Source organism: Rhinolophus hipposideros (assembly GCF_964194185.1).
Source record: "Rhinolophus hipposideros genome assembly, chromosome: 16".
In the NCBI taxonomy this organism is placed as follows: domain Eukaryota; kingdom Metazoa; phylum Chordata; class Mammalia; order Chiroptera; family Rhinolophidae; genus Rhinolophus; species Rhinolophus hipposideros.
In genome coordinates this window covers 39671582-39696559 of record NC_138062.1, presented here as the reverse complement: position 1 = coordinate 39696559, position 24978 = coordinate 39671582, and the positions used below count along the sequence as shown (strand labels likewise).

At 55.2% G+C, this 24978-nt stretch overlaps 3 protein-coding genes across 7 annotated transcripts; all 3 read left to right on the top strand.

Annotated features, from left to right (window-relative positions):
• Nucleotides 1–5747: 5747 nt before the first annotated feature.
• Nucleotides 5748–15798, top strand: ICAM1 (intercellular adhesion molecule 1). 2 transcript variants are annotated; one of them, XM_081077631.1, is made up of 7 exons: nt 5748–6441; nt 7943–8203; nt 11595–11900; nt 12262–12549; nt 12624–12878; nt 13072–13323; nt 13407–15798. In XM_081077631.1, exons 1-7 carry the CDS (start codon nt 6375–6377, stop codon nt 13568–13570), a joined length of 1593 nt encoding a protein of 530 aa, XP_080933757.1. In that variant the 5' UTR covers nt 5748–6374; the 3' UTR covers nt 13571–15798. The 2 variants fall into 2 exon arrangements, with proteins under 2 accessions (XP_080933757.1, XP_080933758.1); XM_081077632.1 differs by lacking the exon at nt 13072–13323.
• A 162-nt stretch (nt 15799–15960) lies between these two features.
• ICAM4 (intercellular adhesion molecule 4 (Landsteiner-Wiener blood group)) lies at nt 15961–17431 on the top strand (the record flags this gene model as incomplete). The annotated part of the gene is made up of 3 exons (XM_081077633.1): nt 15961–16354; nt 16472–16771; nt 16917–17431. The coding sequence occupies 3 exons, from the start codon at nt 15961–15963 to the stop codon at nt 17033–17035; spliced, it is 813 nt and encodes a 270-aa protein (XP_080933759.1). The 3' UTR covers nt 17036–17431.
• Nucleotides 17432–18189: 758 nt separating this feature from the next.
• On the top strand, nt 18190–24978 carry ICAM5 (intercellular adhesion molecule 5). Of its 4 annotated transcripts, none has more exons than XM_081077623.1 (11): nt 18190–18697; nt 19565–19834; nt 20013–20333; nt 20558–20845; nt 21181–21435; nt 21565–21813; nt 22302–22544; nt 22634–22912; nt 22994–23230; nt 23648–23914; nt 24662–24978. In XM_081077623.1, the coding sequence occupies exons 1-11, from the start codon at nt 18205–18207 to the stop codon at nt 24751–24753; spliced, it is 2994 nt and encodes a 997-aa protein (XP_080933749.1). In that variant the 5' UTR covers nt 18190–18204; the 3' UTR covers nt 24754–24978. The 4 variants fall into 4 exon arrangements, with proteins under 4 accessions (XP_080933749.1, XP_080933748.1, XP_080933750.1 ...); XM_081077622.1 differs by having other exon boundaries at nt 24540–24978; XM_081077625.1 differs by lacking the exon at nt 18190–18697 and adding an exon at nt 18710–19223 and having other exon boundaries at nt 24540–24978.

Genomic DNA, 24978 nt, shown 5'->3' with positions numbered 1-24978 from the left:
ACTTCGCTGCCTTTGAAAAGTGCCCTTTGTAAAGGCCACCCATGCTGATTCAGGCTGGGAAAGGTAAAGTGAGCGGATGGCATTGGGATCTGACTCCCAGAAAACCCAGAGGGCGAGAGGCAAGAGACTCTGATGGTGGAGCCAGGAGGTCTGCTTATTGGTGGTCAACCTGGAAGCCCCCTGGGAGAGACGAGAGGATAGGACCAGACCCCAGGGACTGAAGAAAGAGCCAAACTCAGCTTATGGATGCACCACCCAGAGAAGGAGTTCCAAACAGCCCCCCAAAACACTTCACCACTGAATCCACCAAGGGGTGCCACTTGAACACACTGCTGCATCATCCAAAGAGGGTTAAGCCATCAGCCAAGGAGAAACTGCCCCCCTCTCTCCTGTCCCCTCCTCCCTGCACCTGGGCAGGAGGGACCCAAAGCTGGTGAAAGGGGGCGAGATGGACACGACGAAGGTGAATGGCATAGGGACCTTCTCCCCATTGAGGCTTCTAGTCTGGAGGGGCGTGATCCGGGGCTTCCATACGACATCAAGTCAAGTTCCAGAGATTTGAATGCAAGGCTGATCTGGGCCTAAGTCAGCTGGCAAAATTCTCAGCCAGGGCAGGGAAAGATTCCACCACAGAATAAAGCCGTGGAGGGAGAAGCAACGTTGTGTTTTGATGACATCCAAACACCACAAATTTTTCCTTTACATGCTAGAGCCTCTAGGGAGAGCTGTAATGCCAGAATAAACAAGATCCGTGGAAACCCAGAAGAGGAAGCATATATTTCTGCCTAGGAAGTGTGGGGGAGATTCTCATAGCTGAGTGCTAAGGAAACAAATAGTTATTACTGCCTGTTCTCAGGCCGCACTTGGCTATGCCAAGTGCTACACAATAGTCTTATTGAAATCTCGCATCCATCCTTTGAGGTATATGTTATCATCCCAATTCTACAACGGAGGCTGGTGTGCAAGCAGAGGAAGTGGCTTGCTCAAGGTCACAGCTTGTGGCAGGTGCTGTCAGCACCCTGTCCTGCCACATCCTCTCAGCACTCGCTGTCCCAGGCACACCCCAGCTTCCTATACTGCAGGACCATGCTGGGCTTGTCCAGTGGACAGGTCAGAAGGACTGGGGAACCACAATGAGATACCACTTTCCACCCATTAGGATAGCAATAATAATAATAAATAGAAAATAAGTACTGTCAATGATGTGGAAAACGGGAGCTCTTGAACCCTTGTCCATTGCCGATGGGAATGTAACATGGTGCAGTCACTGTGGAAAATAGTCTGGCAGTCCCTCAAAAAGTTAAACGTGGGATTACCATGTGACCCAACAATTCCACTTCCACATATGTACCCAAAAGAACTGAAAACATGTTCATACAAAAACTCATACCTGAATGCTCAGAGCAGCATGATTCACAACAGCCAAAAGGCAGGAACAACACAAATGTCTATCGACTGGTGAATGGACAAACAAACTGTGATATATCCATGCAATGGAATGTTATTCAACTATAAAAAGCAAAGAAGTATACCCAGAAGAACTGAAAACAGGAACAATGCGTCATTATCACAATAGCCAAAGGTGGAGACAGTCTAAGCATCCATCCATCTACAGATAAATGGATAAACATAATGTCATATAGCCTCATAACGGAATATTATTCAGCAAAAAAAGGAAATAAATACTGATGCATGTTATGACATGGATGAATCTTTATGCTAAACATTATGAAAGTCATGCTGAATGAAAGAAGCCACATATTGTTCAATTCTATTTATATGAAATATCTAGAATATGCAAATCTATAGAAAAAGAAAGTATATTAGTGGTTGGCAGGGGTTGGGGAGTAGGGGTATGGAGAGGTACCAGGTTTCTTTTTGGGGTGATGAAAATATTCTGGAATAAAATAGTGGTGACAGTTGTACAAGATAGTGAATATACTAGATAACCCTTTAAAATGTAAAAATGTTATGTTATATGAATTTGTAATATTATGTGAATTTGTAATGTAATGTTATGTTATGTGAATTTCTCTTATTCATATATATATTCATATATATACATATATTCATATATATACACATATATTCATATATATACATATATTCATATATATATATGAAATTGGTACAGCCACCATGGAAAGCAGTATGAAGGTTCCTCAAAAAATTAAAAATAGAACTATCATATTATCCATCAATGCCACTTTTGGGTATTTATCTGAAGAAAATGATGTCACTATCTGGAAGAGATATCTTCACCTTCATGTTCCCTACAGCATTATTCACAGTAGCCAAGACATGGAACCAACCTAAGTGTCCATGGATGGATGAATGGATAAAGATGTGGTTCATATATACAAAATGGAATATCAAACAAATCCTGGGGGTGTTATGTACAACATGGTGAATTAAAAATTAAACATATGTGTGTGTGTGTGTGTGTGTGTGTGTGTGTGTGTATATATATACACATACATACATATATATATATGGTATTGGGGAGTTGACTTCCTGGAGCAGCCTTTACCCAATGAGGGATAGGATTAGCATAGTCTACCCATCTCCAAGAATTTCCCAGTGAGATGAACCCCAGATGCCCCCAAAGGGGAAACCCACTAATGCTCACCTTTGCTGGCTACCTTCCCTGACTCCCCCCACCCCAGATGTTTCCTGGGATCACCTCCCAGATAAACTACCTGCACAGCAAATTTGTGAGTGAAATGCTCTGGGAACCTTTTGTAAAAGCAGTGGAAAGGGAATTCTGGGCTGGAGGAACAGCACGTGCTGAATGCTCAGAGACAAGAAGTTCATTTATGCAGCGAGTATGTATTGATCGCCTTCTATAATGACCATTCATTGTTTTACGTCTGAGGTGGACAGAGTTCCTGCCTTTCTGGAGCTCTCAGAAATGGAGGTCACAGACAATAAGAAAACCGAAAAAATTTTAGCAAGTGAATGAAATTTCAGTAATGAACCCATTAGGGTAGGAGACAGGGAGTGAACAGGGTGTGGCCCAGGATCCGGGGGTGGGGAGCATTCAGGAAAGTTTTGGGGCTAGGCTCAGGTCACAAGAAAGTGGGGGCCAGCCATGTCAGGGATAGCAGGAAGAGCATTCCAGGATGAAGGAACTGCAAGGTGGCCACGCCAGAGCTCAGAGTGAGGAGAGAGCAGGAGTAATGCCATAAAGTTGAGCACAGACACTTCTGCCTGGGCCATTCCTAGGCCTGCCCGAGACTCCCTGGCACCCTGGAGGAAGCCCTGCCCTTCCTGGCGACTATAGCATCTGTGCTTCCCTTTTTCTTGGGAAAAAAAACAAAAACCAAAAAACAAAAACCGCCAAGGGAGTGTAAGACTGGGAGGTGCATTCTCCTCCTGCCAACCTGCCCCCATTACAATCCCCTCCTCATTCAGGAAATGGTCCTCCATACTCCTGGGGTCTCAGACCAAGACCAAGGAGTTATCCTTGAATCTGCCCTGCCCCCATGTCCCAGCAAGTCCAACTGGCTCTGCTGCCAAAATGGATGCCTAATTGGATCACTTCTCCAATATCACTTCCCAGTTCAGGCCCCATCATTACTCACCTGAACTAGAGCATTCACCTCGTCTCCCATCTGGCTTCCACCCAGGTCTTGCACCCCCTGACTGGAGCTCCTGCAGTCTCAGGAAGGTGCCTGTAAACATGAGTCAGGGCCTGTCCCTCCTCTGCTCAGAACCCTTACTGGCTCCCACCTCACTGAGGAAAAGCCAAAGTCTCCCCCTGGCCGACAACGCCCACATACTCTGCTTCACCCCGTCCCTGCCTTCCTTTCCTCCAACTACCTTCCTCACTGCACTCCAGCCACACTGACCTCCTGGCTATTCCTTAAGGCAGTTCCTACCGCAGGGCCTTTGTACATCCAGTGTTCTTTGCCTGGTACACTTTCTTCTTAATATTGCCACTGCTCCCTCCTCGCCGCCCTCTGGTCTTTACTCAAATGTTACCTTTTCAGTTTTTCCCAGAATATTCTATTTAAAACTCCATTAACCCTCATATTTCCTCTCCCATTCCCAGCTTTATTTTTCTCAAACTAACACTCTATATAGTATTTTATTTTTGTTTCTTGTCTGTCACCCCGCTAAGACCATCTCTGCAGGATGGCAGAGATTTTTTTAAAAAGATTTTATTGGGGAAGGGGAACAGGACTTTATTGGGGTACAGTGTGTACTTCCAGGACTTTTTCTTTTTTCCACGTCAAGTTGTTGTCCTTTCAATCTTAGTTGTGGAGGGTGCTGTTCAGCTTCAAGTTATCCTTTCAGTGTTAGTTGTGGAGGGCACAGCTCAGCTCCAGGTCCAGTTACTGTTGCAGTTGCAGGGGCGCAGCCCACCATCCCTTGTGGAATTCGGAGTTGAACTGGCAAACATGTGGTTGAGAGGATGTGCTCCAACCAATTGAGCCATCTGGGAGGCAGCTCAGCTCAAGGTGCCGTGTTCAATCTTAGTTGCAGGGGCAGAGCCCACCATCCCTTGCGGGACTGGAGGAATTGAACCGGCAACCTTGTGGTTGAGAGCCCACTGGCCCATGTGGGAATCGAACCGGCAGCCTTCGGAGTTAGGAGCATGGAGCACTAACTGCCTGAGCCACCGGGCCGCCCCGTGACAGAGATTTTTGTCTATTCTGTTCATTGTTGTGTCCCCAGCACCTGGACCGATGCTTTGCACACAATAGGCGCTCAATCAACACCGTGCAGCCATGTGGAGAGAGAGAAGGAAGAACGATGCTTTTCTGGCCGTTTGGTGAATCTGGGCCGCGAGGGAGAGCTTGCAGCCCGGGTACTTCGAACCAAGGCCAAGAGAGCCGGTGTGGAAGCCTGAGAAAAATCCGCCGGAAAATAACGCCCAGCGCAGGATTTTCCCAGACCCTCCGAAGGGCAGGGACGTCCCCAATCCCCGGTCTTCACCTTTGCCCAGGCGGTTCTGGGCGGGAATTCAGCACTTAAGAAGAAAGATACCCGTGGAAATTCCTTAGGAATCATCAGGGCGGAGGTGGGGGAGGGACGCTTATCTGGACGATGAGCGACTCTCAGCCCCAGGCCGCTGAGGAAGGGCTGGGGTGTCCCCCGGGCCCCCTCCTTTCCCGTTCTGCTTAGCGACCTCGGTGGCCCTTCAGAGGTCTCCATGGCGACGCAGCGCGCGCCTCCACAACAGGAAGCCTTAGGCTTCGCGGCTGGGCGCTCAGAGACTCGAGTCCCCAGCCTCAAACGTGCTGGATAACTAGTCTTTGGGTCACACGCACAGGCTGTGACCTCGGGTGGGGAGTGTGGGGCGGCCAAAGACGAGCGGCTGGGTCTCAAACACCCGCAACGCCCTAATGGAACCAGCCCGCACAATCCCCGCACGTATTTAGCGCTAGCGCCAGTGGTTTGAATTTCGGGGTTGGAGTTTCGGGAGCCGCGCGCGGTGGACAGGCGTGTGCGTGTCCCCTCTTCGGGGCCTAGGAGCTTCCTATTTCCCTTGGGAAGGCAAGGGCTCGCGCGCCTCCCCTCCCCTCTAGGTCTGTTGCCTCAGTTTCTCCGCCGAGCCTGGGAACGGCAGCGGGGGCTCAGCGCGCCAGGACCACGTGGCTTCCTTCCCTTTTCTGGAAGCTGTAAAGACGCCCCCGCGGCCACGGCCGAAAGGAGAAGCGAGGCCGCCGGGGTGGGGACGCGCATCGGTGGGGGAATGCGGGTCCCCGGACGTGACGACGCGGCGCGTCCTCACCCCCAGGTTCGCTAGCTTCTGGGCCGCTTCTTGGGAAATCTGGGTCATCTGGCTGGGGACAGGCTCCACGAGGGAAGGACACCCTTGATGGAGGGCACCCCGGGAGTATTTCCGGGATCCCAGCCTACCGAGGGCTCTGTCACTCGGTTCAAGACTCCCCCAGGCGCTGAGGGGCGACACTGGATTTCGAATCCCCGTGCAGCTGGAAGCCTCAGTTTACCACTCTCTGGAACAGGCACAGTAACAGTCCCTACTGTCCAAAGGTAGCTGCAAAGCGCTCCGCGCCGTGTAAACACAGAATTCAGGTTAACGGCCCCTGGGTGGGACCCCTAGGGCCAGGAGCAGCCTCCGAGTCGCTGCAGTCACTGTGGCCCTATTGCTCCAATTCGGAAATTCCGGTGCTCCAGTGGCCAGCAAGAGAGTACAGCCCTGCTCGGGCCCCGCATCGCGTCAATCCGGAAATGCCTGAGCCCTCGTTTCGGAGGAGAAGGCGTGAGGTTTTCCGGAAGGCAGCACCGCCCCTCGACCCCCCGGTGGCCGGTCGCTATAAAAGGACCTGCGCGCTGCCAGTGCCCAGTAAGCTCTCCGAACCGCCACCCCTTCACGTCTCTGCCTCCGCTCTGCTTCGGTCGCGATGGCTTCGAGCGCCGCCCGACTCCCGCTGCCCGCCCTCTTCGCCCTGCTCGGGACCCTGCTCCCAGGTGAGTCAGAGGTTGGGGCTGCCCTCGGGCCAGCGCCCGAGATCTGGGCTGCGCCTTCCGCGAGGTGTGTGTGTGGGGGACTGGCTCCGGGCCGCCTGGGGACAGGTCATTCCTACTGAGGTAGCTATTTACGGGAAGTTGGGGCCAGAGCCACCCTTTGAAAGTCAACTGCCATGGGTTCGAATTCAGACCCTGCATCCCCTCGAAGTGTGGCCTCAGGCTATATAGTCTGAACCTCCCAGAGCCCTCAGTTTCTCAGCTGTGAAAATGAGAACGTTATAGTGACCACTTTGCTGTGCTTGTGTCCTGGCCCAACGCGCCTCCTGCCCCCAGGAGCGGGTCAGGTGTTGTGTGGGTCGTGGTGCGCCCAGCTGAGCAGGCTGGGGACCCATCCCCGCCCCCCATGCACATTCTGTTCCTCCTCCCCGCCCTTGGGGAAGTCCAGACCTGCTTCTGCTCAGGGGAATTCCAGGCTGAGAAGTGAGATTCCCTTACAGCCCTCCAGAAGCTCCAGCCTGAGTCTCAAGGCGTGGTCAGGGTTGGGGAGCAGGAGACTGAAAGATGGACACCATGGTTACCAGCTCCACCGCTTTCTGGCTGAGTAACCTCCTGTCTCCAGGTTTTCCCATTTCTGGCTGATTAACCTCCTGTCTCCAGGTTTTCCCATTTCCCTCTGTGAAATGGGAATGATCCTATAATCACCCTTGGAGAGCTGTTTTCACACCTCCACACCCCAGGAAGAGTGGGCCCAAAGCTGAGGGCAGGAATCTTTAGGAGTAGGGTAGGAGGGAGGGGCTCAGACAGACATTTTTTTAGCTTTGGAGACACCAGTGTCCGAGGGAGCTAACAATCCACCTCCTTCTTATCTGTAGCTACTCACTCCCTCCCTGCCTGGTCCTAGGGGCTACTTGCGTTATCAGGGGATGGGGAGGACTATATTCACCCACCTTACAGATGGGAAAATTGAAGGCCAGAGAGGGGAGAGCACTTGTCCAAAAGGGTGGGGAGCCAGCCTGATTCGAACCCCTGCATCCCCGGAGGTCTGGTCCTCTTCAGCTGCCTTCTTGTGAGGGAGAACACTGACGCCAGGTCCCTCATCTGCTGAGACCTTCCATGGCGCCCCACTGCCCTCAGCATAAACAAACACATTTTTGGCATGGCTTACACTGCCTGCATGATCTTCCTGACCTCATGTCCCCCTCGCTCACTAGGCTCCGGACACCCTGCCCCAGGACACTTGCACTTTGTCCTGTTGCCTGGAACTCGTTTCCCTTTTTTCTGGACGGCCAGCCCCTGTCACCAAGGCACTGTCTTTTCTGTCACCCTGTTTTGTTTTTGTGAAAGCTCTTACTAACATCAGTTATTCATTATCTTATTTGCTCATGAATTTTTCTGTCTCCCACACTGAAAGCAGAATTTTGTCTTGTTCAAGGATGGGTACCCAAGAATGTTGATGAACCCAATTGGTAATGCCTTTCCCCTCCTCACACTTTTGTTCCAGGGACTGGAGGTGCCCAAACATCAGTAGACCCCCCAGAAGACATCATACCCAGAGGAAGCTCCGTGCAGGTGACCTGCAGAGCCTCCTGTGACAGAAATGCTGCCTTGGGTCTGGAGACTCCATTGACTAAGAAGGAAGTGGCTAATGGGACCAACTGGAAGACCTATGAACTTAGTGATGTACAAGAAGACAGCACTCCACTATGCTTCTCAAACTGCAACGGTAGACAGTCGTCAGCTTCAATGACCCTCACTGTGTACTGTGAGTGGCCGGGCCCAGGGGCCTCACTGGGCAAGCTGGGTGCAGGAGGTGGGCAGGGCTTTCGCTGCTGGCTGTGGGGCTAGGGAGAATCTCACCGAAGGGCAGGGGGACACATCTTCAGAGAGCCTCCTTGTTATTTGAAACCCCTCCTTGAACTTCCTTCTGTGCAGTTAGAAAATCAACAGGGATTCAACACATTTGAGAATGCTGGCTCTCTAGGCCTCACTCTTTAAACATGTGACAGGCCCTAGATCTGACTTTTTTAAAAAAGATGCAAATTAAAACTGGCCCTGAGATGGCATTTTTTACATATTGGCAACAATCAAAAGAATTGATAACAGCTGTGCTGGCAAGACTGTGGGGCAGCAGGCACAGTCTTGTCAGGACATTGCTGACAGTGTGGGAGCCTAAAGAAGCACAACCCCAGGCAGGGAAGAGGGTGTCAGTTCTCCAGATGACACATACTTATTGACATGGAAACTCCACTCCTGGGAATTGGGTTGACATGTGTCGCCACCCAGGAGGGAACTGGAGTGGGGGAATGGGGTTACTCACTGCAGCTTTATTCGGAAGGGCAGAAGTTTGCAAGCCACTCAAATGTCTGAGACTGGGAGCTAAACTGTGGTTTGACTACACGATGGAATAGTATGCAACTGTGTATAAGAATGAGGACTCTTCTTGTATCTCAAAAGAGAGTGAGCTCCAAGGTGTATAGCCGAGTTCAAAGGAAGCAAGCTATGCCCAGAATGAGTGGCATGCCATACTAGGCATTAGGGAGTGGCAGGAGCAGGGTGACGGAGGCTGTGTTTACTGAAAGAAATAACCATGTTAGCTGGCTGTGAGGAGAAAAGCTGGCGGAGGGGCCTCCAGGAGAAGGCAGGGGCCGGTTTTCTCCTACTGTTTTGTTTATTTTTTGGTTTTCGCTTTTGGTCTTTTGAAATGTGAGAATGAGTTACTATGACCAAAGGCAACAAATAAAATTCAAATTGGAACAAAACAAAGCCAAAAGGAAGGAAGAAAGGAAAGAAGGAGAGAGAGAGAGAGAGAGAGAGAGAGAGAGAGAGAGAGAGAGAGAGAGAGAGAGAGAAGAAAGGGAAAGAACAAACGAACTGGCCAACTGGCTTTGTGATTAGACAGCATGGCTCTTACTAACTGGATGACTGTGCGGGACTTAGCTCCTCAATTGACTCTCACACGGGACCTCGTGGGACAAGTATAATGACAGAGTGAGTCATGAAGGACATTCCATCTTCACGGTGTCTAGGCGAGGAAGCCTTTGGGCAGATATCAGCTTTGCTTCTGATTTGGAGGATGTTTGAGCAGATGTTGGCCTGGTGAGGAAAGTCCCCAGACATTCCTGGTGGCCTCTGAAAACCCCAGGGAAATTTCCTGGAAGGCCCTTTCATAGCTCAGCCTGATAGTTGAAAGCCCAGCACTCCAGGTGTGAGTTCTGGCTCTGCCACTTTCTCCTTCTGTGACTTTGGGCACTGGATTTTCCTTAATTTCTACCTCTGTGAAATGGAGCAGATAGCTGGCACACAGTAGCCATGGGTGTGACCTAGGAGAGACTCTAGTTTGGTCCTGCCTCACCCCCAGTATGAAGATAAAGGGCATCCCTGGGTGGCTATGCTTTCTCTCAAAAGGTGACAGTCGTCATTCCTGCAGGAGGTAACTGAGCCTTGAAGGACTGTAGGAATTGGTGGATAGGCATTCTGGGCAGAGGGAACAGCCTGGGCAAAGGTTTGGAGTGGGGAAACACGCTGACCTGGGGTTGGGAGGGCAGGACGGGCTGAACATCACCAGATTGGTGAGGCTGGAGTTGAAGTTGGGACCTTCTCCTCAGGGTGCTAGGGAGCCATGGATGTGTGTGTGAGCAGGCCAGCGGATCTAGACAGCAGAAAGCTAGACTTATAGGAAGCGAGAGAGCAGTTGGCCGAGGCCTTGTCCAGGGCACAGGTGTTGTGAGCAGTAGCTGTGTAGCAGAAGCGGGGGCAGACGAATGACCAGGACTTTGTAAGGTACTAAAGGTTGAGGGTCAAGAGGACCTTCTGGTCAAACAGACGTCCTCCACCAGTCTGGCCTTCAGGGCAAGGAGCTAGGCTCTGAGATGTGGGGGCTGAGGTTTGAGGGGGCCTTTGGCTCTGTAAGCTGGGGTTTGCAGCAGGTGATAAGAGATCACAGCTGAATGTCTGAGGATTTTTTCAGCCTTTTAACAGCTTTAAAGTGTATAATTCAATGAATTTTAGTGTATTTATAGAGTTGTACGACTATCACCACAATCTAATCTTAGAACATTTTCATCTCTCTAAAAGGAAACATCATGCCCATTTATACTCACTCTCTCAACCTCTTAAATGGATTAATAATAATCCTACCTCCAATAGCCCCACTTTACAGCTCAGGAAACTGAGGATCTGTTTTTGTAGCCCCGAGGGCTGGGACTATTCCAGAGGCAGTCACTCACCAACAGCCCATAGCAAAGAAACAGAAAAGCTAGGAACCATGTCCAGACACTAATAGCATTGCCGAGTGACATTTCAGGGCCTCTTGAGAAGGGAACTGGGCGTCCTCAAGACCGCTTTTTGGGGAGCCTAGGGGGTCTCAGTGCTAAGTCATAGCTCACCAGGGCTCTGCTATAAATTTTCACTGGCAATCCAGACCCGGAATTCTGTTACCTTGTGCAGAATGGAGACCGCGGCCTGCAAAAACCAAGCCCGTGGGTTATGTTTTCAGGTGCTATTCAGAGTTGTTTTTTGAACATCTGTGGATTGTTCTTATATTTTTAACATTTCAAGGGATCGCACAGCACATTTGGGAACTTCTTTCTCATAAAAGCGAATTCCTTAAAGGCCTCAAATCAGTGTGGGTGGCTCAACCTTATTCTTTGCCAACAACACCCCAGGACACAAAGCAGATAAAGATCCCTGCCCTCCTGAGCTGACATTCCATGGGGGAAACGGAGGAGAAACAAGTTTACTGAGTAGATGATGTATGTCAGAGGGTGAAAGGTGCTACGGAGAAAAATAAGGCCAAGATAGAAGAAGGGGGAGCAGAGGTCTTTTTAAAAACAATCTCTAGTGGACTGCGTAGCTGAAATGTACTGTTTATTTCACAGGATACCTGGTGACAGGCTCTGAGGTTCTCTTCCACTTTTCACTCTTAGATGCTGCAGTGAATAAAGAATTATTTTGCCCTCTTCACAACCACTTGGGGACTTCTCACCTGTAGCCCTTAACATTCTTGTCTGGCTAGGTAGTTTGGGGTGTGTTTTGGGGAGAGTGGTGAGGTTACCTTGGACAGGTGCTGCTTGGACAGGTTACCTTGGACAGCTGGTGCCCCTGCTGGCGGGTGTCCTGTCCAGCTCACAGGACACTCCCTTTCCTCCCTCCAGCATTACCAAAGCGTGTGGAGCTGGTACCCCTGCCTGACTGGCAGCCCGTAGGTGAAAACCTCACCCTGCGCTGCCAGGTGGAAGGAGGAGTGCCCCGGACCAACCTCTCTGTGTTGCTGCTCCGCGGGGAGGAAGAGCTGAGTCGGCAGCCAGCAGTGGGGGAACCCGCTAATGTCACAACTACAGTGCTGGCCGGCAGAGGCGACCATGGCTCCAACTTCTCTTGCCGCGTGGAACTGGACCTTCGGCCCAAAAATCGGGGACTGTTCCAGAACAGCTCAGTCCCCAGGCAGCTCCGAACTTTCGGTGAGGCATTGGGGAGCTTGCAGGAGACAAGTTCATATGGTGTTCTGGCTTGGAGTGAGGGGTTCTTGGAAAGGAGGGGCCGGTGGCCATGAGGATACTGAGAAGGTGGCAACTTAGATTGCAAAGGCTTCTGGGAAGAGCATGTTCTTGGCCACTGGGGTGGATGTTGGGGGCTGGGGTGCCCAAGTCACAGGACCTTCTGAGAAAGCTGTGACCTGGGGTAAGGGGTGCAAGTGTCCTGGGGCAGGGGTGATCCAGGCCACAGAGCCTCCCACGAAGAGGAGTTCCAGGTGATAGATTGAAAATGCCCCAGGAAAGGGCTTTAGCCTCCTCTCTGTTCATACCCACCCTCTCTCACCAGTCCTGCCAATGACCCGCCCACACCTTGTTAGCCCCCGGATCATGGAAGCGGGCACACAGCAGCACGTGAACTGCACCCTGGATGGGCTGTTCCCTGCTTCAGAGGCCCAAGTCCACCTGGTGCTAGAGGACCAGAGGCTGGAAACCACAGTTGACTACAACAAGGACTCTCTCATGGCTACGGCTTGCATCAAAGCGAACACAGAGGAAGAGGGCACCCAGCAGCTGACGTGTACAGTGACTCTGGGAAACCAGAGCCGGACGACATTGGAGAATGTGACCATCTACAGTAAGTAGAGACCAGGGGGGTTGGGGGGTGTGGCCAGCACTAGGAGCGGGGCTCACTGTGTGCCCTGTCTCTAGGCTTCCCTGCTCCCATCCTGACCCTGAGCCCGCCTAATGTCTCTGAGGGGACTGTGGTGAGCGTGGAGTGCAAGGCCTGTGCTGGAGCCGTGGTGACGCTGCAGGGGGCCCCAGCTGGGCCTCCAGGCCCGAGTGCCCAATTTCTGCTGAACGCCACTTCTGACGACGACGGGCGCATCTTCTTGTGCTCTGCTGCTCTAGAGGTGGCTGGGAAGGTGCTGCGCAAGAATACGACCCGGAAGCTCCATGTTTTGTGTGAGTGAGGCCACTGGACAATGACCCCCTAACCTCTAAGGCTGAGCCTAAAACCTCATGAGCTTCTGACCTCCGGTGCCCACCCCTGCCCCCATCCTGGTGGCCTCCCTTGAGTTCCTACCTAAGTCCTCCAGTCCTCGGTGGTGAAGGGTGTCCTGTTCCCTGACCTGTCCATCTTGCGGTGTTTCTCTAGATGGCCCCCGATTAGAAGAGAGTGATTGCCCAGGAAACTGGACATGGCAGGAAGGCTCCCAGGAGACCCTGAAGTGCGAGGCTAGGGGAAACCCACCCCCCAAGGTGGTCTGTCACCGGAAAGGGGGAAATGGGAGCTCACTTCCCATCAGGAAACAGATACTTGTCAAGCGGCAGATTTCGGGCACCTACTTGTGTCAGGCCACTGGCTTTTGGGGTGAAGTCACCCGTGAAGTGGTCGTGAATGTGACCTGTGAGTGTGCGGGTGTTCAGGGCTGGGCAGGGGAGGGGCAATAAGCCTGCTCCAACCCTCACTTCTTCCTATTCTTCTCACAGACAACTCGAATCAAGTGGTCACCATCATTCTGGTGGCAGCTGCTGTCATTTTGGGTGCTGTGTGCACAGCTGCTTACCTTTATAACCGCCAGCGGAAGATCCGAGAATACAAGTTACAGAAGGCCCGGGAGGCGAATGCCATGAAGCTGAACACGCCACCCTGAAGCTGCCATAGGACAGGGCCTCCACCAGTGGCAGCAGTGCCACATTGAACAGTGGCGGACATATGCTATTCAGCTGTACGTGCCTTCCGAGAATGCCAGAGGACAGGATACAGGCCTCGGTTAGGACACACACAGCATTTGGGGTCGTGGCATCTGCGCACTGAGGACTCCCAGGCCTCCCACCTGACCTGTAGCCAAGACTGGGGGTCAAGACTCAGGACATGACAGTGAGAGATATCAAAGGCTGACCTGGTCAGAAGGGGAGTGACGGAGACCCATACCTCCAACATGGAGACATCCATTTGGGAAACATTGACAAACACCCCCTATTGTGTGTGCTGAGGTCCTACAGTGCTAAGAAGTAGCCCTGCCCAAACATGGGCAGCACTGAAACACAAATCCCCATACTTCCTCTGACAGATGCCAGCTCTTACAGTGCGGTCCACTGACTCTTTCCAACTCTTGGTGATAACATATTTATTCATTGGTTCTTTTATCCGATATTTATTAGTTCCTTTTATGTGGAATAGAATGGTAAACAAGACACACAGAGGTTCAGAGGTTCTGGACCTCAGGGAGCTCTCAAGTATAATCTCATTCAGGGATGCCAGGTACAGTTGTATTGGCTGTGCATTGCATTAAGAGTGTATGGCAAAAAGGTTAAGTGGGATGGAATTTCCCACTCCATTGGCCAAACTGCTTTCCCCCAGAAGGGTACAAGCAATGCAACATGGTTTGCATGTTGCTGGTGACATGCCCAGGGACGACCCATGGAGCCCTCACCCTCCAGCACTGATGCTGACCTCTCTTAGCCATCTCTGCACCCATATGCATCTCTGCTAGTGCTCACAATGACACTTGATGGCATGCCTAAACATAAGTACCCAGTCCTTGGCAGCTAAACCATGGAGTCCCATGAAACGAGGCCCCACCCCTGTATGCCCCTGCTTTGTCCTACCTGTTTCCATCTCATTGGGACCATGTGTCATGCCGGGGTGTCATGCGGGGTCTCTGGTCCCTCTCCCCACACAAGAACACAGAATATGGTGAGGCCAAAAAGGAACATCCATGGAGCCATGGATGGAGGAGTCATACCACTATATTCTTGCTGGTGGCTGGGTTGGAGACACAGGAAGCAGGAGCCACACTATCAGCAAGCTGCCGTCCACTTCTCTGCAATCCGCAACCCTCACTCAGCCGTGCTAACTGCAATCCGCGCTTGCCAGCACCATCTTCTTGCTAGCCCCCATTTGCTGCTAGCGTAGCCACAGCAGTTATATTAGTGGCCAATGGCTCACTGGTCACAGCTGACGGCCAACTAGCCACAGCTGATGGCCATCCAATCACAGTTGATGGCCATTTACTACCTGAGCCAGCACCTTTCCACGTGAGGCTGAGAGCCTGGAAACTGCACTCCTGGCTCTGTCCCCACACCATGCAAGAACAGAACTCTAACGGCTCCAAATTCTTGCAGTGATGAGGGCCCTTCAGGCAATGGGGAGGAGAGGCCTCAGAGGACTCCCAACTCCAGAAACCCCTCCCTTGTGCTAATAAAGCTTTTTCATTTGGCCCAGCCTTGTGTGAGTTGAGGTGAGGTGTCAAGTCCAGATGGAATACTTTCTAGCCACTCTACCACAGCCCTGTCCTCCCACTTCTTCCCCCAAGAAAAGGCTGTAGTTTGAGGCACCACCCTGGGGCCCTAATCCAAATCTGAATTTATTAGGACCTTCTGAGATGCCAGTGAAAATTAAAGAGGGCCAGCCCGGTGGTTCAGGTGGTTGGAGTGCGGCGCTCCTAAAGCCAAGGTCGCCATTTTGATTCTCACATGGGCCAGTGACCTGCGCCCTCTACACTTATGATTGTAAACAACAGCTCTCCCAGAAGCTGGGTTGCTGTGAGCAGCTAGAGGTTGGTGTGAGCTGCCGTAAGCTACCATGAGCTTCCTTGAGCTACCGTGAGTTGCCATGAGCAGCTGGTGGCCAGCGTGAGAGGTCGGCAGCCAGCAAGAGCTGCCGTGAGCTGCTGTGAGCAGCAGACTGAGGACCAACTACCTCAGCCGTGGGGGAGCCCAAGGCTCATAATACCAGCATGGGTCAGGGAGCTGTGTCCTACATCAGACTGAGAAACAAAGGCTTGAACTGGAGTGGGAGGTGGGGTAGGCGGAAGAAGGGGATAAAAAATTAAAGATTCCCCTCTGGCAAAAACACATGGACATTGGTTTATAATGGGGTCTGGAATCCCATTGTGGGTATATGTATTGCAGGGTTTCTGCGCCCTCTGGAAGCAAGCCTGTCTCGGGTGGGGCTGAGGAGGCGGGGCTTCCTGCCTCCTTATCTCCAGAGCCAGCCTTGGCTTCCTTGAGCCCTGTCCCTCAGTTCGGGCTGCTTGCCATGAGGTTTCTGCTCCCCCTCTCGCTGCTGGTTTTGCTAGCGGCTGCCTACCAGGGAGGTGGGAGCGCACGGAGGCGACCGGCAATGTGGGCGCAAAGCCCAGGAGACAATTCTCCCGTGTCCTCGGAGACCGAAGCGCCGTTCTGGGTCCGCATAAGCCCCACGTTCAAGGCCGTGCAGCCCGGGAGTTCGGTGTGGCTCAACTGCAGCAGCAGCTGCCCCCTACCAGAGGGCCCCAGCCTCCATACTGGACTGCAGCGAGGCAAGACGCTCAACGGGTCCAACTGGGTATCCTTCCAGCTGCTGGATGTGAGGGCCTGGAGCTCCGACGTGCACTGCTACGTCACCTGCGCAGGAATAACGCAGGGTGCCACGGCCAGGATCAACGCCTATAGTGAGGGAAAGGGGCTCAGGCCCGGCTGGGATGGGGTGGGGGACAGAAATGGGGCGGTTGACAGTTTTCGCTAGGGGGCGCCGGCGGACCTTGCTCAGAGGCCCCCTCTTGCTTTAGAACCGCCACACAGCGTGATCCTGGAGCCTCCAGTCTTAGAGGACGGTAAGTACACTCTGCGCTGCCACGTGACGCATGTATTCCCCGTGGGCTTCCTAGTGGTGACTCTGCGGCACGGCGGCCGCGTCATCTATTCTGAGAACCTCAAGCGCTTCACGGGCCTGGATCTGGCCAACGTGACGCTGACTTATGAGTACTTGGCCAGGCCCTGCGACCTCTGGCAGCCGGTGACCTGCCACGCGCGCCTCAGTCTTGACGGCCTGGTGGTCCGCAGCAGCTCCGCACCCATGACAATCTTCGGTGAGGCACCCTTGTGATCCTGGGGACTTGAGGAGGGGTGGGAAAGGGTTATGATCCCAGGAGGCTGTGCGAGCCAAGCTTGAGCTCCATGAGGGTCGTCATACCTACAAATGCTCGGTTCCTAATTCTCACTTCCTACCCCCAGCTTGGAGTCCTGCGTCCAAACCCTTGGCTTCCACCTCCATCATAGCCCTTGTGGGGATCCTTCTCATCGTGGGGGCTGCCTACCTGCGAAAGTACCTATTGATGCAGTCCCGGCCGTAGAGGGGGTGGTCCATGCCAGTTGAGCCTGAGCAAAAAGGAATCTGGACTACTTTGGAGAACCCTGCCTGGATCAATAAAGCCAACCTCTGTTCCACCTAAAGGTCCCCCAATAGTATACTGCCTCAGACAAGTGGTCTTTTTTGGCTTTGTCGCACTTTCTCCAAGTTCCTTGTCTCCTTGAGGGCACCTGAGGTTTCCTCACTCTGGTTCAGAGTCCCAATCCCTCTGCATTGCTAGCCGGTGTAGTAATGAACACCTGTCCTGTGGCTATTATCAGTGCGGTGCAGATGGGCAAAGCAAAGGCACTGGAAGGCCTTGGGCTGTGGGCTGGCGCCTTCACTGTATGGCTTTTCCTGATTGGCTCCGCCGCTATCACCTGATTGGATATTACGTTTCCTTTCCCATCCCCCCCTTCCTTTCTACTTTTGATCCTGCACTTTCCCTGGAGCACAAGGGTGTGACGAAAACTGATCCCCATAATTGTTAGCGCTGGAGAGAAGAGCACAAGTGGGCGGGGTCACATGGACATATTGCGGAACGTGGATAGACAGAAAAGGTACCAATGTGGTGACTGCAAAGTAACAGCAATCAGATGATCCACGTGGGGTGACACAGACTTGCGTCCTGGCAACGTCCTGATAGTTATCCAGCCTGGTGGGCACATAAGGGTGTCAAAGCTTGGGGCCCAGATGCTGGGTCAAAAGTGTCACAGTTGGTCTCTTGGTCTCGCTTGGACACAGAATCTGGGTCTGAACTGGATGCCTGCTGGGCCCGCATGGTCCAGGGTTCCCATCCGCCGTGCGGAAAGTGGACTCAAGGGCGTTCTTCCGCGGCTCGCGCTCGCACACTCAGAGTAGACACGTGCCCGCTGCACGCTGGGTAAATACAGACGGAGCCGAGCCGACCCTAATTTAGACTCCCGCGAACGTTGCGCGCACTCACACGTGTTCCCGACTCATTGGCACTTTGGTTCCCGCCCCCTCTGTCGCGTGCGGGGGCGGAGCAGGAGGGGGACTAGGAGCAGGGCAGTAACCCTCAGCTCCCCGGGGTCAAAAGGGGAAGGATCTATGAGGGAGGCATCCACACCCATCCCTAGAACTGTACCAACCCCATCCAGGGCATACTAAATCGATCCCTGCCTCAGGGGGCGTTGGTGGGAAGGGCTAAATATGGGGGCGGAGCTCCGAGTCCAGCTTATTATCACAGCAAGTACGCTAGGAGTGGAGTGGGGGTATGAGGGCAATCCAGCATACCCCGACCTCCGCGTCACTGCTCGGGATGACGCGGGAGCGCGCGGCCGCCTCCAGAAGGCTTCGGGAGATTGGGCAGGCCTCCACGTAGACCCCGGGGGTCGCTTGCTCCTGCCAGGACTCCTTCTCCGAGGCCGGGAGCCTGGTGCACGCTCGCCCTCCCGCCTCCCCGCCTCCTCTGCCACCGCCCCCTCCTTGGAAACCAAGTTACCAACGTTAAACCAATCCCTGAGCGCAACTCTGCCTCCTCCACACCCCACCCGCGGCGCCGCGCCGCGCGGTCCTCGAGCCCAGCTCAGCGCTCCCGCTCCCATCGCCTCCTGTGTTTCCCCCGCGGCGGCGATGCCAGGGCTGCGCCGGGCGCTGCTCGGCCTCTGGGCTGCCCTGGGCCTGGGGTTCTTCGGCCTCACAGGTAAGAGCCCGTCCCTGTTCCGGGTGGACAGAGAGGGGGTTTCTGGAGCTGAGAAGCGACCACATGCCCCTCCCGGCTCCGCCCTCGCTCGGCTCCCACGCTTCTGCCCCCACCTTGAGCCTTGGGCTTTCTTCTCTCTCTTCCCCAACACACACCTTACACCCTTTAAGATCCTGGGTGCCCTTCCGCACTCAACCTCGCACCCCGGAGACTCCATGTCGCCCTTGTTCCCTCCCGGGATACCTCCTCACGCTCTGCTATGCACCATGGTCCACGGACTGGCATCTTTCCCTCTCGCGGCCCACGAAGACCCGATCTCCCCCACTGCTGTGATTCAGAGGCGCTGTTCTCGCTCCACCTGGAGCCTTGGCAACCGAGTCCCTCGATGTTCCCGCGGTTCCTTCCATGAGTACAGCCCCGCGTCCTCTTTTCGTGTTCTTCCCCCGGGTTTGGAGTCCTCCCTTATCCTTGATTCAGGCTCATCTCCCCTTTGCCCCGGCCTCAACCTCAGTCTCCCCATCTCCGGGTGAGAATCCTGAGAACCAGTTCATTTCCCTTCCCCCACCTGGGGCCCCTCCTCCCAGCGTTGCTGTGTGCGTCGAAGACCTCATCTTTCCTCTCATCTTCCCCCACACCCCCATACTTTCCCATCACCCCATAGGCACCTTGGAGACCAGGGCTGTCCGCTGCCACGTCCCAGAGACACCCTTGAGGTTTGCACCCTGGGAACGCGCCTCTAAAACCGAGGCTTGGTCAGGACGCGGAACTTCTGAGTTCTTTCCTTACTGCGGCCTCGGTTCATTCCCCGGGAATCCCTGACTCGGCACAGGGGTGGCTCCGCGGGCTGACCCGCGTTTCTTTGGGCAGCGATCGCACAGGAGCCCTTCTGGGCAGACCTACAGCCCCGCGTGGCGCTTGTGGAGCGCGGGGGATCGCTGTGGCTGAATTGCAGCACCAATTGCCCACGGCCGGAGCGCGGTGGCCTGGAGACCTCGCTACGCCGGAATGGGACCCAGAGGGGTTTGCGTTGGCTGGCGCGGCAGCTGGTAGACATCCGCGAGCCGGAGACCCAGCCGGTCTGCTTCTTCCGCTGCGCGCGGCGCACACTGCAGGCGCGTGGGCTCATTCGCACTTTTCGTGAGTTCTCAGCAACCACGCTCTCACTCTACTTTCCCTCCCTTTTAGGTCCCGCCCTCTGGGTCACGGGGTCTTCCCCTGCAGGCCCCACCCTCTGGATCCCCAAGCCCTCCCCTGTTGGCCCCCGGGTTCCACGCTACGTCCTGCTGAGCTTTGCCCATGGTTCCCCACATTGCAGAGCGTCCGGATCGGGTAGAGCTGGTGCCGCTGCCTACCTGGCAGCCTGTGGGCGAGAACTTCACACTGAGCTGTAGGGTCCCCGGTGCTGGGCCTCGTGGGAGCCTCACATTGACCCTCCTGCGGGGCGCGCAGGAGCTGATCCGCCGCAGCTTTGCCGGAGAGCCACCCCGAGCGCGTGGCGCGGTGCTGACAGCCACTGTACTGGCGCGGAGGGAGGACCACGGGGCCAATTTCTCTTGCCGCGCGGAACTGGACTTGCGACCTCACGGCCTGGGGCTGTTTGAAAACAGCTCGTTCCCCAGAGAGCTCCGAACCTTCGGTGAGTGGCTGCGGAGAGGAGAAGGGGACCCAGAGGGTCGGGCCGGTCCTTAAGAAGTTTGGAAGCAGAGACTGAATTCTAATCCTTACTCCAACACTCACCAGCTGAAAGCTATTTTCCTCTCTGTGCCTTGAGGATAGTAGGATGAGATAGTGCACGGTAAAGCGCTTAGTATATATTGAGTGTTCAATACAGAAATTCAAGCTCTGTTCTTCGACTCTCAGCACTGTCTCCAGACCTCCCGCGCCTCACTTCCCCCCGGCTCTTGGAAGTGGGCTCGGAAAGACTCGTGAACTGCACCCTGGACGGGCTGTTTCCAGCCTCGGAGGCCGGTGTCTACCTGGCGCTGGGGGACCAGAGGCTGAGTCCTGATATCACCCTCGAGGGGGACGCGCTCATGGCCACTGCCACAGCCACAGCTAGCGCAGAGCAGGAGGGCGCCAGGCAGCTGGTCTGCATCGTGACCCTGGGCGGCGAGAGCCGCGAGACCCGGGAGAACGTGACTGTCTACAGTAAGACCGGGTGAAGCGGGACCTCTGGGCCTCGAGGGTGGAGCCACAGGGACTCGAAGGCTAGGCAGTGAGTGGGCGGGGCCTTAGTATTGGAATGGGCGTGGTCCGAAAGTTCCTAAGTGGCGGGGAAGATGGAGGACTGAAGCCGAGTGGTGGGAGAGGCTGAGTCTGAGCCACCGGAAGGGAGTGTGGCCTGGCTTGAGCCTGAGTGGCCCGAGAGGCGGGGCGCGGTACTCACGGTTTGACCACCGTCCTAGATTTCCCGCAGATGAGGGGCAGCCTTGACCGCGGGAGGGGTGTGGTTAGTAGACTACTGGCAAATACCGCATCCCCAGGCTTCCCGGCGCCCCTCCTGACCCTGAGCGAGCCCAGCGTCCCCGAGGGGAAGATGGTGACAATAACTTGTGCTGCCGAGGCCCGAGCTTTGGTCACACTGGACGGAGTTCCCGCCGCGGTCCCTGGGCGGCCCGTCCAGCTTCAGCTAAACACCACAGAGAACGACGACAGACGCGGCTTCCTCTGCGACGCCACCCTCGAGGTGGACGGGGAGACCCTGAACAAGAACGAGAGCGCCGAACTGCGTGTCCTATGTGAGTTGACCTCTTGCCTCCCTCCTCGTGATCTCCAAGGACATACCCGGTCCCTGGCCATGTCGTGGAAGTGGGGCTTTTCTCATGGTACACGTGTAGCCTCTCTGCATCTCACACCCCTGCCCGCAGACGCCCCCCGGTTGGACGATTCGGGCTGTCCCAGGAGCTGGACGTGGCCAGAGGGCCCAGAGCAGACGCTGCGTTGCGATGCCCGCGGAAACCCAGCCCCCTCGGTGCACTGCGCCCGACTGGATGGTGGGGCGGTACTGGCACTGGGCCTGCTGGGTCCCATCACTCGCGCACTCTCGGGCACTTACCGCTGCACCGCGACCAATATCCAGGGCGAGGCAGTCAAGGACGTGACGCTGACAGTGGAGTGTGAGTTGGGGGTGCACATGCTGCTTCTCTGTCTGGTTCTTAGAGCCTAGAGGTGGCCAGCCTACAGGGAAGAGTAGGCGCAGGGTCTGAGGGGTGCCTTTGGGCGGGATTTTAGAAAAAGGAACAGGCTAGTGTGTGGGGTTGGGGGAAGACCTTAGAGAAAGACGGGAGGAAGGGGTAGGCTTTCCATAGGGATGTGGGGCGTGGTATTGGAGCAGAGTCTTGGGAAGGTGTACGCTCCGAGCCATCTAACAATTTTTAGGCCAAAGACTGGGGGAGGGCCCTGTGGGTACTTTGTAAAAACAAGAAAAAGGAGCCCCTCTGGGCTCACAAGACCCCAAAATAGTGCATGGCTTGACTGGCATGAGACCCCTTTGGTTCCACATCCTTGTGTGGGGCATTGCCTGCCCAATCCTTCCTGACTGTCTTGGGATGGGAAAGAAGATCTAGGGACATTAGGCTGATCCCTGAACACAAACCCCCTTCAGATGCACCAGCACTGGACAGCGTGGGTTGCCCAGAGCGCATTACATGGCTGGAAGGAACAGAAGCCTCGCTGAGCTGTGTGGCACACGGGTTCCCACCGCCAAACGTGAGCTGTGTGCGCTCTGGGGAGTCCCAGGTCATGGAGGGTCTGCTGCGTGTGGCCCGGGAGCACGCAGGCACCTACCGCTGTGAAGCCACCAATACTCAAGGCTCTGCGGCCAAAAATGTGGCCATCACGGTGGAATGTGAGTGAGGGCTGCAAAGGGCAAGATGGGTTATGTCAGGATAACCTTGAGCTAACTTCTAGTCCCTGCCGTGACCCTCTGCTCCCCAGATGGCCCCAGTTTTGAGGAGCTGAGCTGCCCCAGCAATTGGACATGGGTGGAAGGATCTGGACGGCTGTTTTCTTGTGAGGTTGATGGGAAGCCACAGCCAAGGCTGGAATGCGTCGGTTCTGGGGACACCAGTGAAGGGGTGCTGCTGCCTCTGGCACCCCCAGAACCTAGTCCCAGAGCCCCCAGCATCCCTAATGAACTGGCACCTGGTGTCTACACCTGCAACGCCACCAACCGGCATGGCTCCATTGTCAAGACAGTGGCTGTTAGCGTGGAGTGTGAGCGGGGCCCAGGCTGGCTGGAGTAGAGGGTGCCCCAGGTCTGGCCCCTCCCTGATAACCCCTATGACTGCTTTGCAGCGCCACCACAAATGAATGAGTCCACCTGCCCAAGTCACCAGACGTGGCTGGAAGGGGAGGCTGCCAAGTTGGCCTGCTTCGCTGGAGGTCGCCCCTCCCCACAAGTGCGATGCTCCAGGGAGGGCGCTCCCCTGCCTCAGCAGCTGCGCGTGTCCAGACAGGATGCGGGCACCTACCGCTGCTTGGCCATCAACCCGCACGGCACAGACGCCCGGACGGTCACCGTGGGCGTGGAATGTGAGTGGGGTTAGCACTAGATAGAGGGTACGGTCCTCAGAACACAGCCTTGCAGTGGTCGCATTGCCCAGGGGAGCTAGCTCAAGGGTACCTCCTTAGTCCCATTTCCGGGGATAAAGAAAACCGGCCAAACTTGAAGAGAATAAAAACTCTAGGGAACAGGAGGAGCCCGACTCCCCTCAAATCCTGGGTCAGAGGACACTAGCACGGGTCCCCACCTTCTCCCATTTGGGGTGGCGGGCTGAGGGATGTTGGTTCACACAACAGCCCGATTGTGGGGGGGCCTCTGCTGGGAGACTGGATCCCCGCCTGCGCATTCGAGCAGGGGTGGTCTCAGATTGTGCTGGGCGGAAGCGGGTACCTGGTCAGCGTCTGGGCTGGCCCTGAGTCCCCTTACAACATTCTGTCCCCCCGTAGACCGGCCTGTGGTGGCCGAACTGGCTGCGTCGCCTCCAGGAGGCGTGCGGCCAGGCGGGAACTTCACGTTGACTTGCCGAGCAGAGGCCTGGCCCCCCGCCCAGATCAGCTGGCGCGCCCCCCCAGGGGCGCTCAACATCGGCCTGTCGAGCAACAACAGTACCCTGAGCGTGGCAGGCGCCCTGGGTAGCCATGGCGGCGAGTACGAGTGCGCAGCCACCAACACGCATGGGCGCCACTCGAGGCGCATCACCGTGCGTGTGGCTGGTAAGTGGCATCTGGGGGGCGGAGTCTGCGACTTGGGACATCTGACCTCCTCCCTGCCTTCCTGTATCCACAGATGAGACTGGAGGCCAGGGTAGAAGTCTGGGGCGTCCTGACGGGTGGGGGACTTTGATGGTGGGATGAGGGTGAGGTGGAGGGAGAGGGAGCTGAATGAACTTCAAGGGGAGGGACCCTCCAGGGCTGTGACTGCTGTGGGAGAGGCTTATTCATTTGTTGGGGTTCTGCCTGGTGGAGAGTTGGTCCATTTCACCCTCCATTGTCGCTGTGGAGAACAGGGCTTGGAGAGGGACCAAGCGCAGCGGATGGCAATGGGGGGGAGGTGCGGCGTGAACTAGATCCCTTCTCCCCATTTCGTGTCACTTGCAGGCTTGGTTCTCTCTGGGGTAGAGGAATGACCCGGTCCTCCCACCCTCATCCTTTTGGGGGTGAGGAGAATTGACTTGTGGGTATCTCTGGAGCCGGGGGCTTATATCATCATGTGCTGGGGTGACGTGTAAAATGGGTCTTGTGTCACACCAGCGCTGGGAGTGACTTGGGTTTGGCATCTCATTGGGGGTAGGGGGAACTCCCAGCTGGTCCAACCTCTTTGAGGGGCTCCACCCTGCAGGTCCGTGGCTGTGGGTCGCCGTGGGCGGAGCAGCGGGGGGCGCGGCACTGTTGGCCGCGGGGGCCGGCTTGGCCTTCTATGTGCAGTCCACCGCCTGCAAGAAGGGTGAATACAACGTGCAGGAGGCCGAGAGCTCGGGCGAGGCCGTATGTCTCAACGGCACTGGCGGGGGCACAGGCACTGGCGGGGACACAGGCGGGGGCGCGGGCCCTGAAGGTGGAACAGAACCTGCGGACACCGCGGAGACGCCCGCTGGTGGCGAGGTCTTCGCCATACAGCTGACATCAGCGTGAGCCCTCTCCCCGCGGGCCGGGCTGGGGGACGCTCCCCCAGACGCAATGGGGGCTTATTGTTTTATTTATTCATTTATTTATGTATTCAATTCCAGGGCGTTACCCCCATTTTCTACCCCCCTACCCAGTAAAGTTTTTATAAGGGA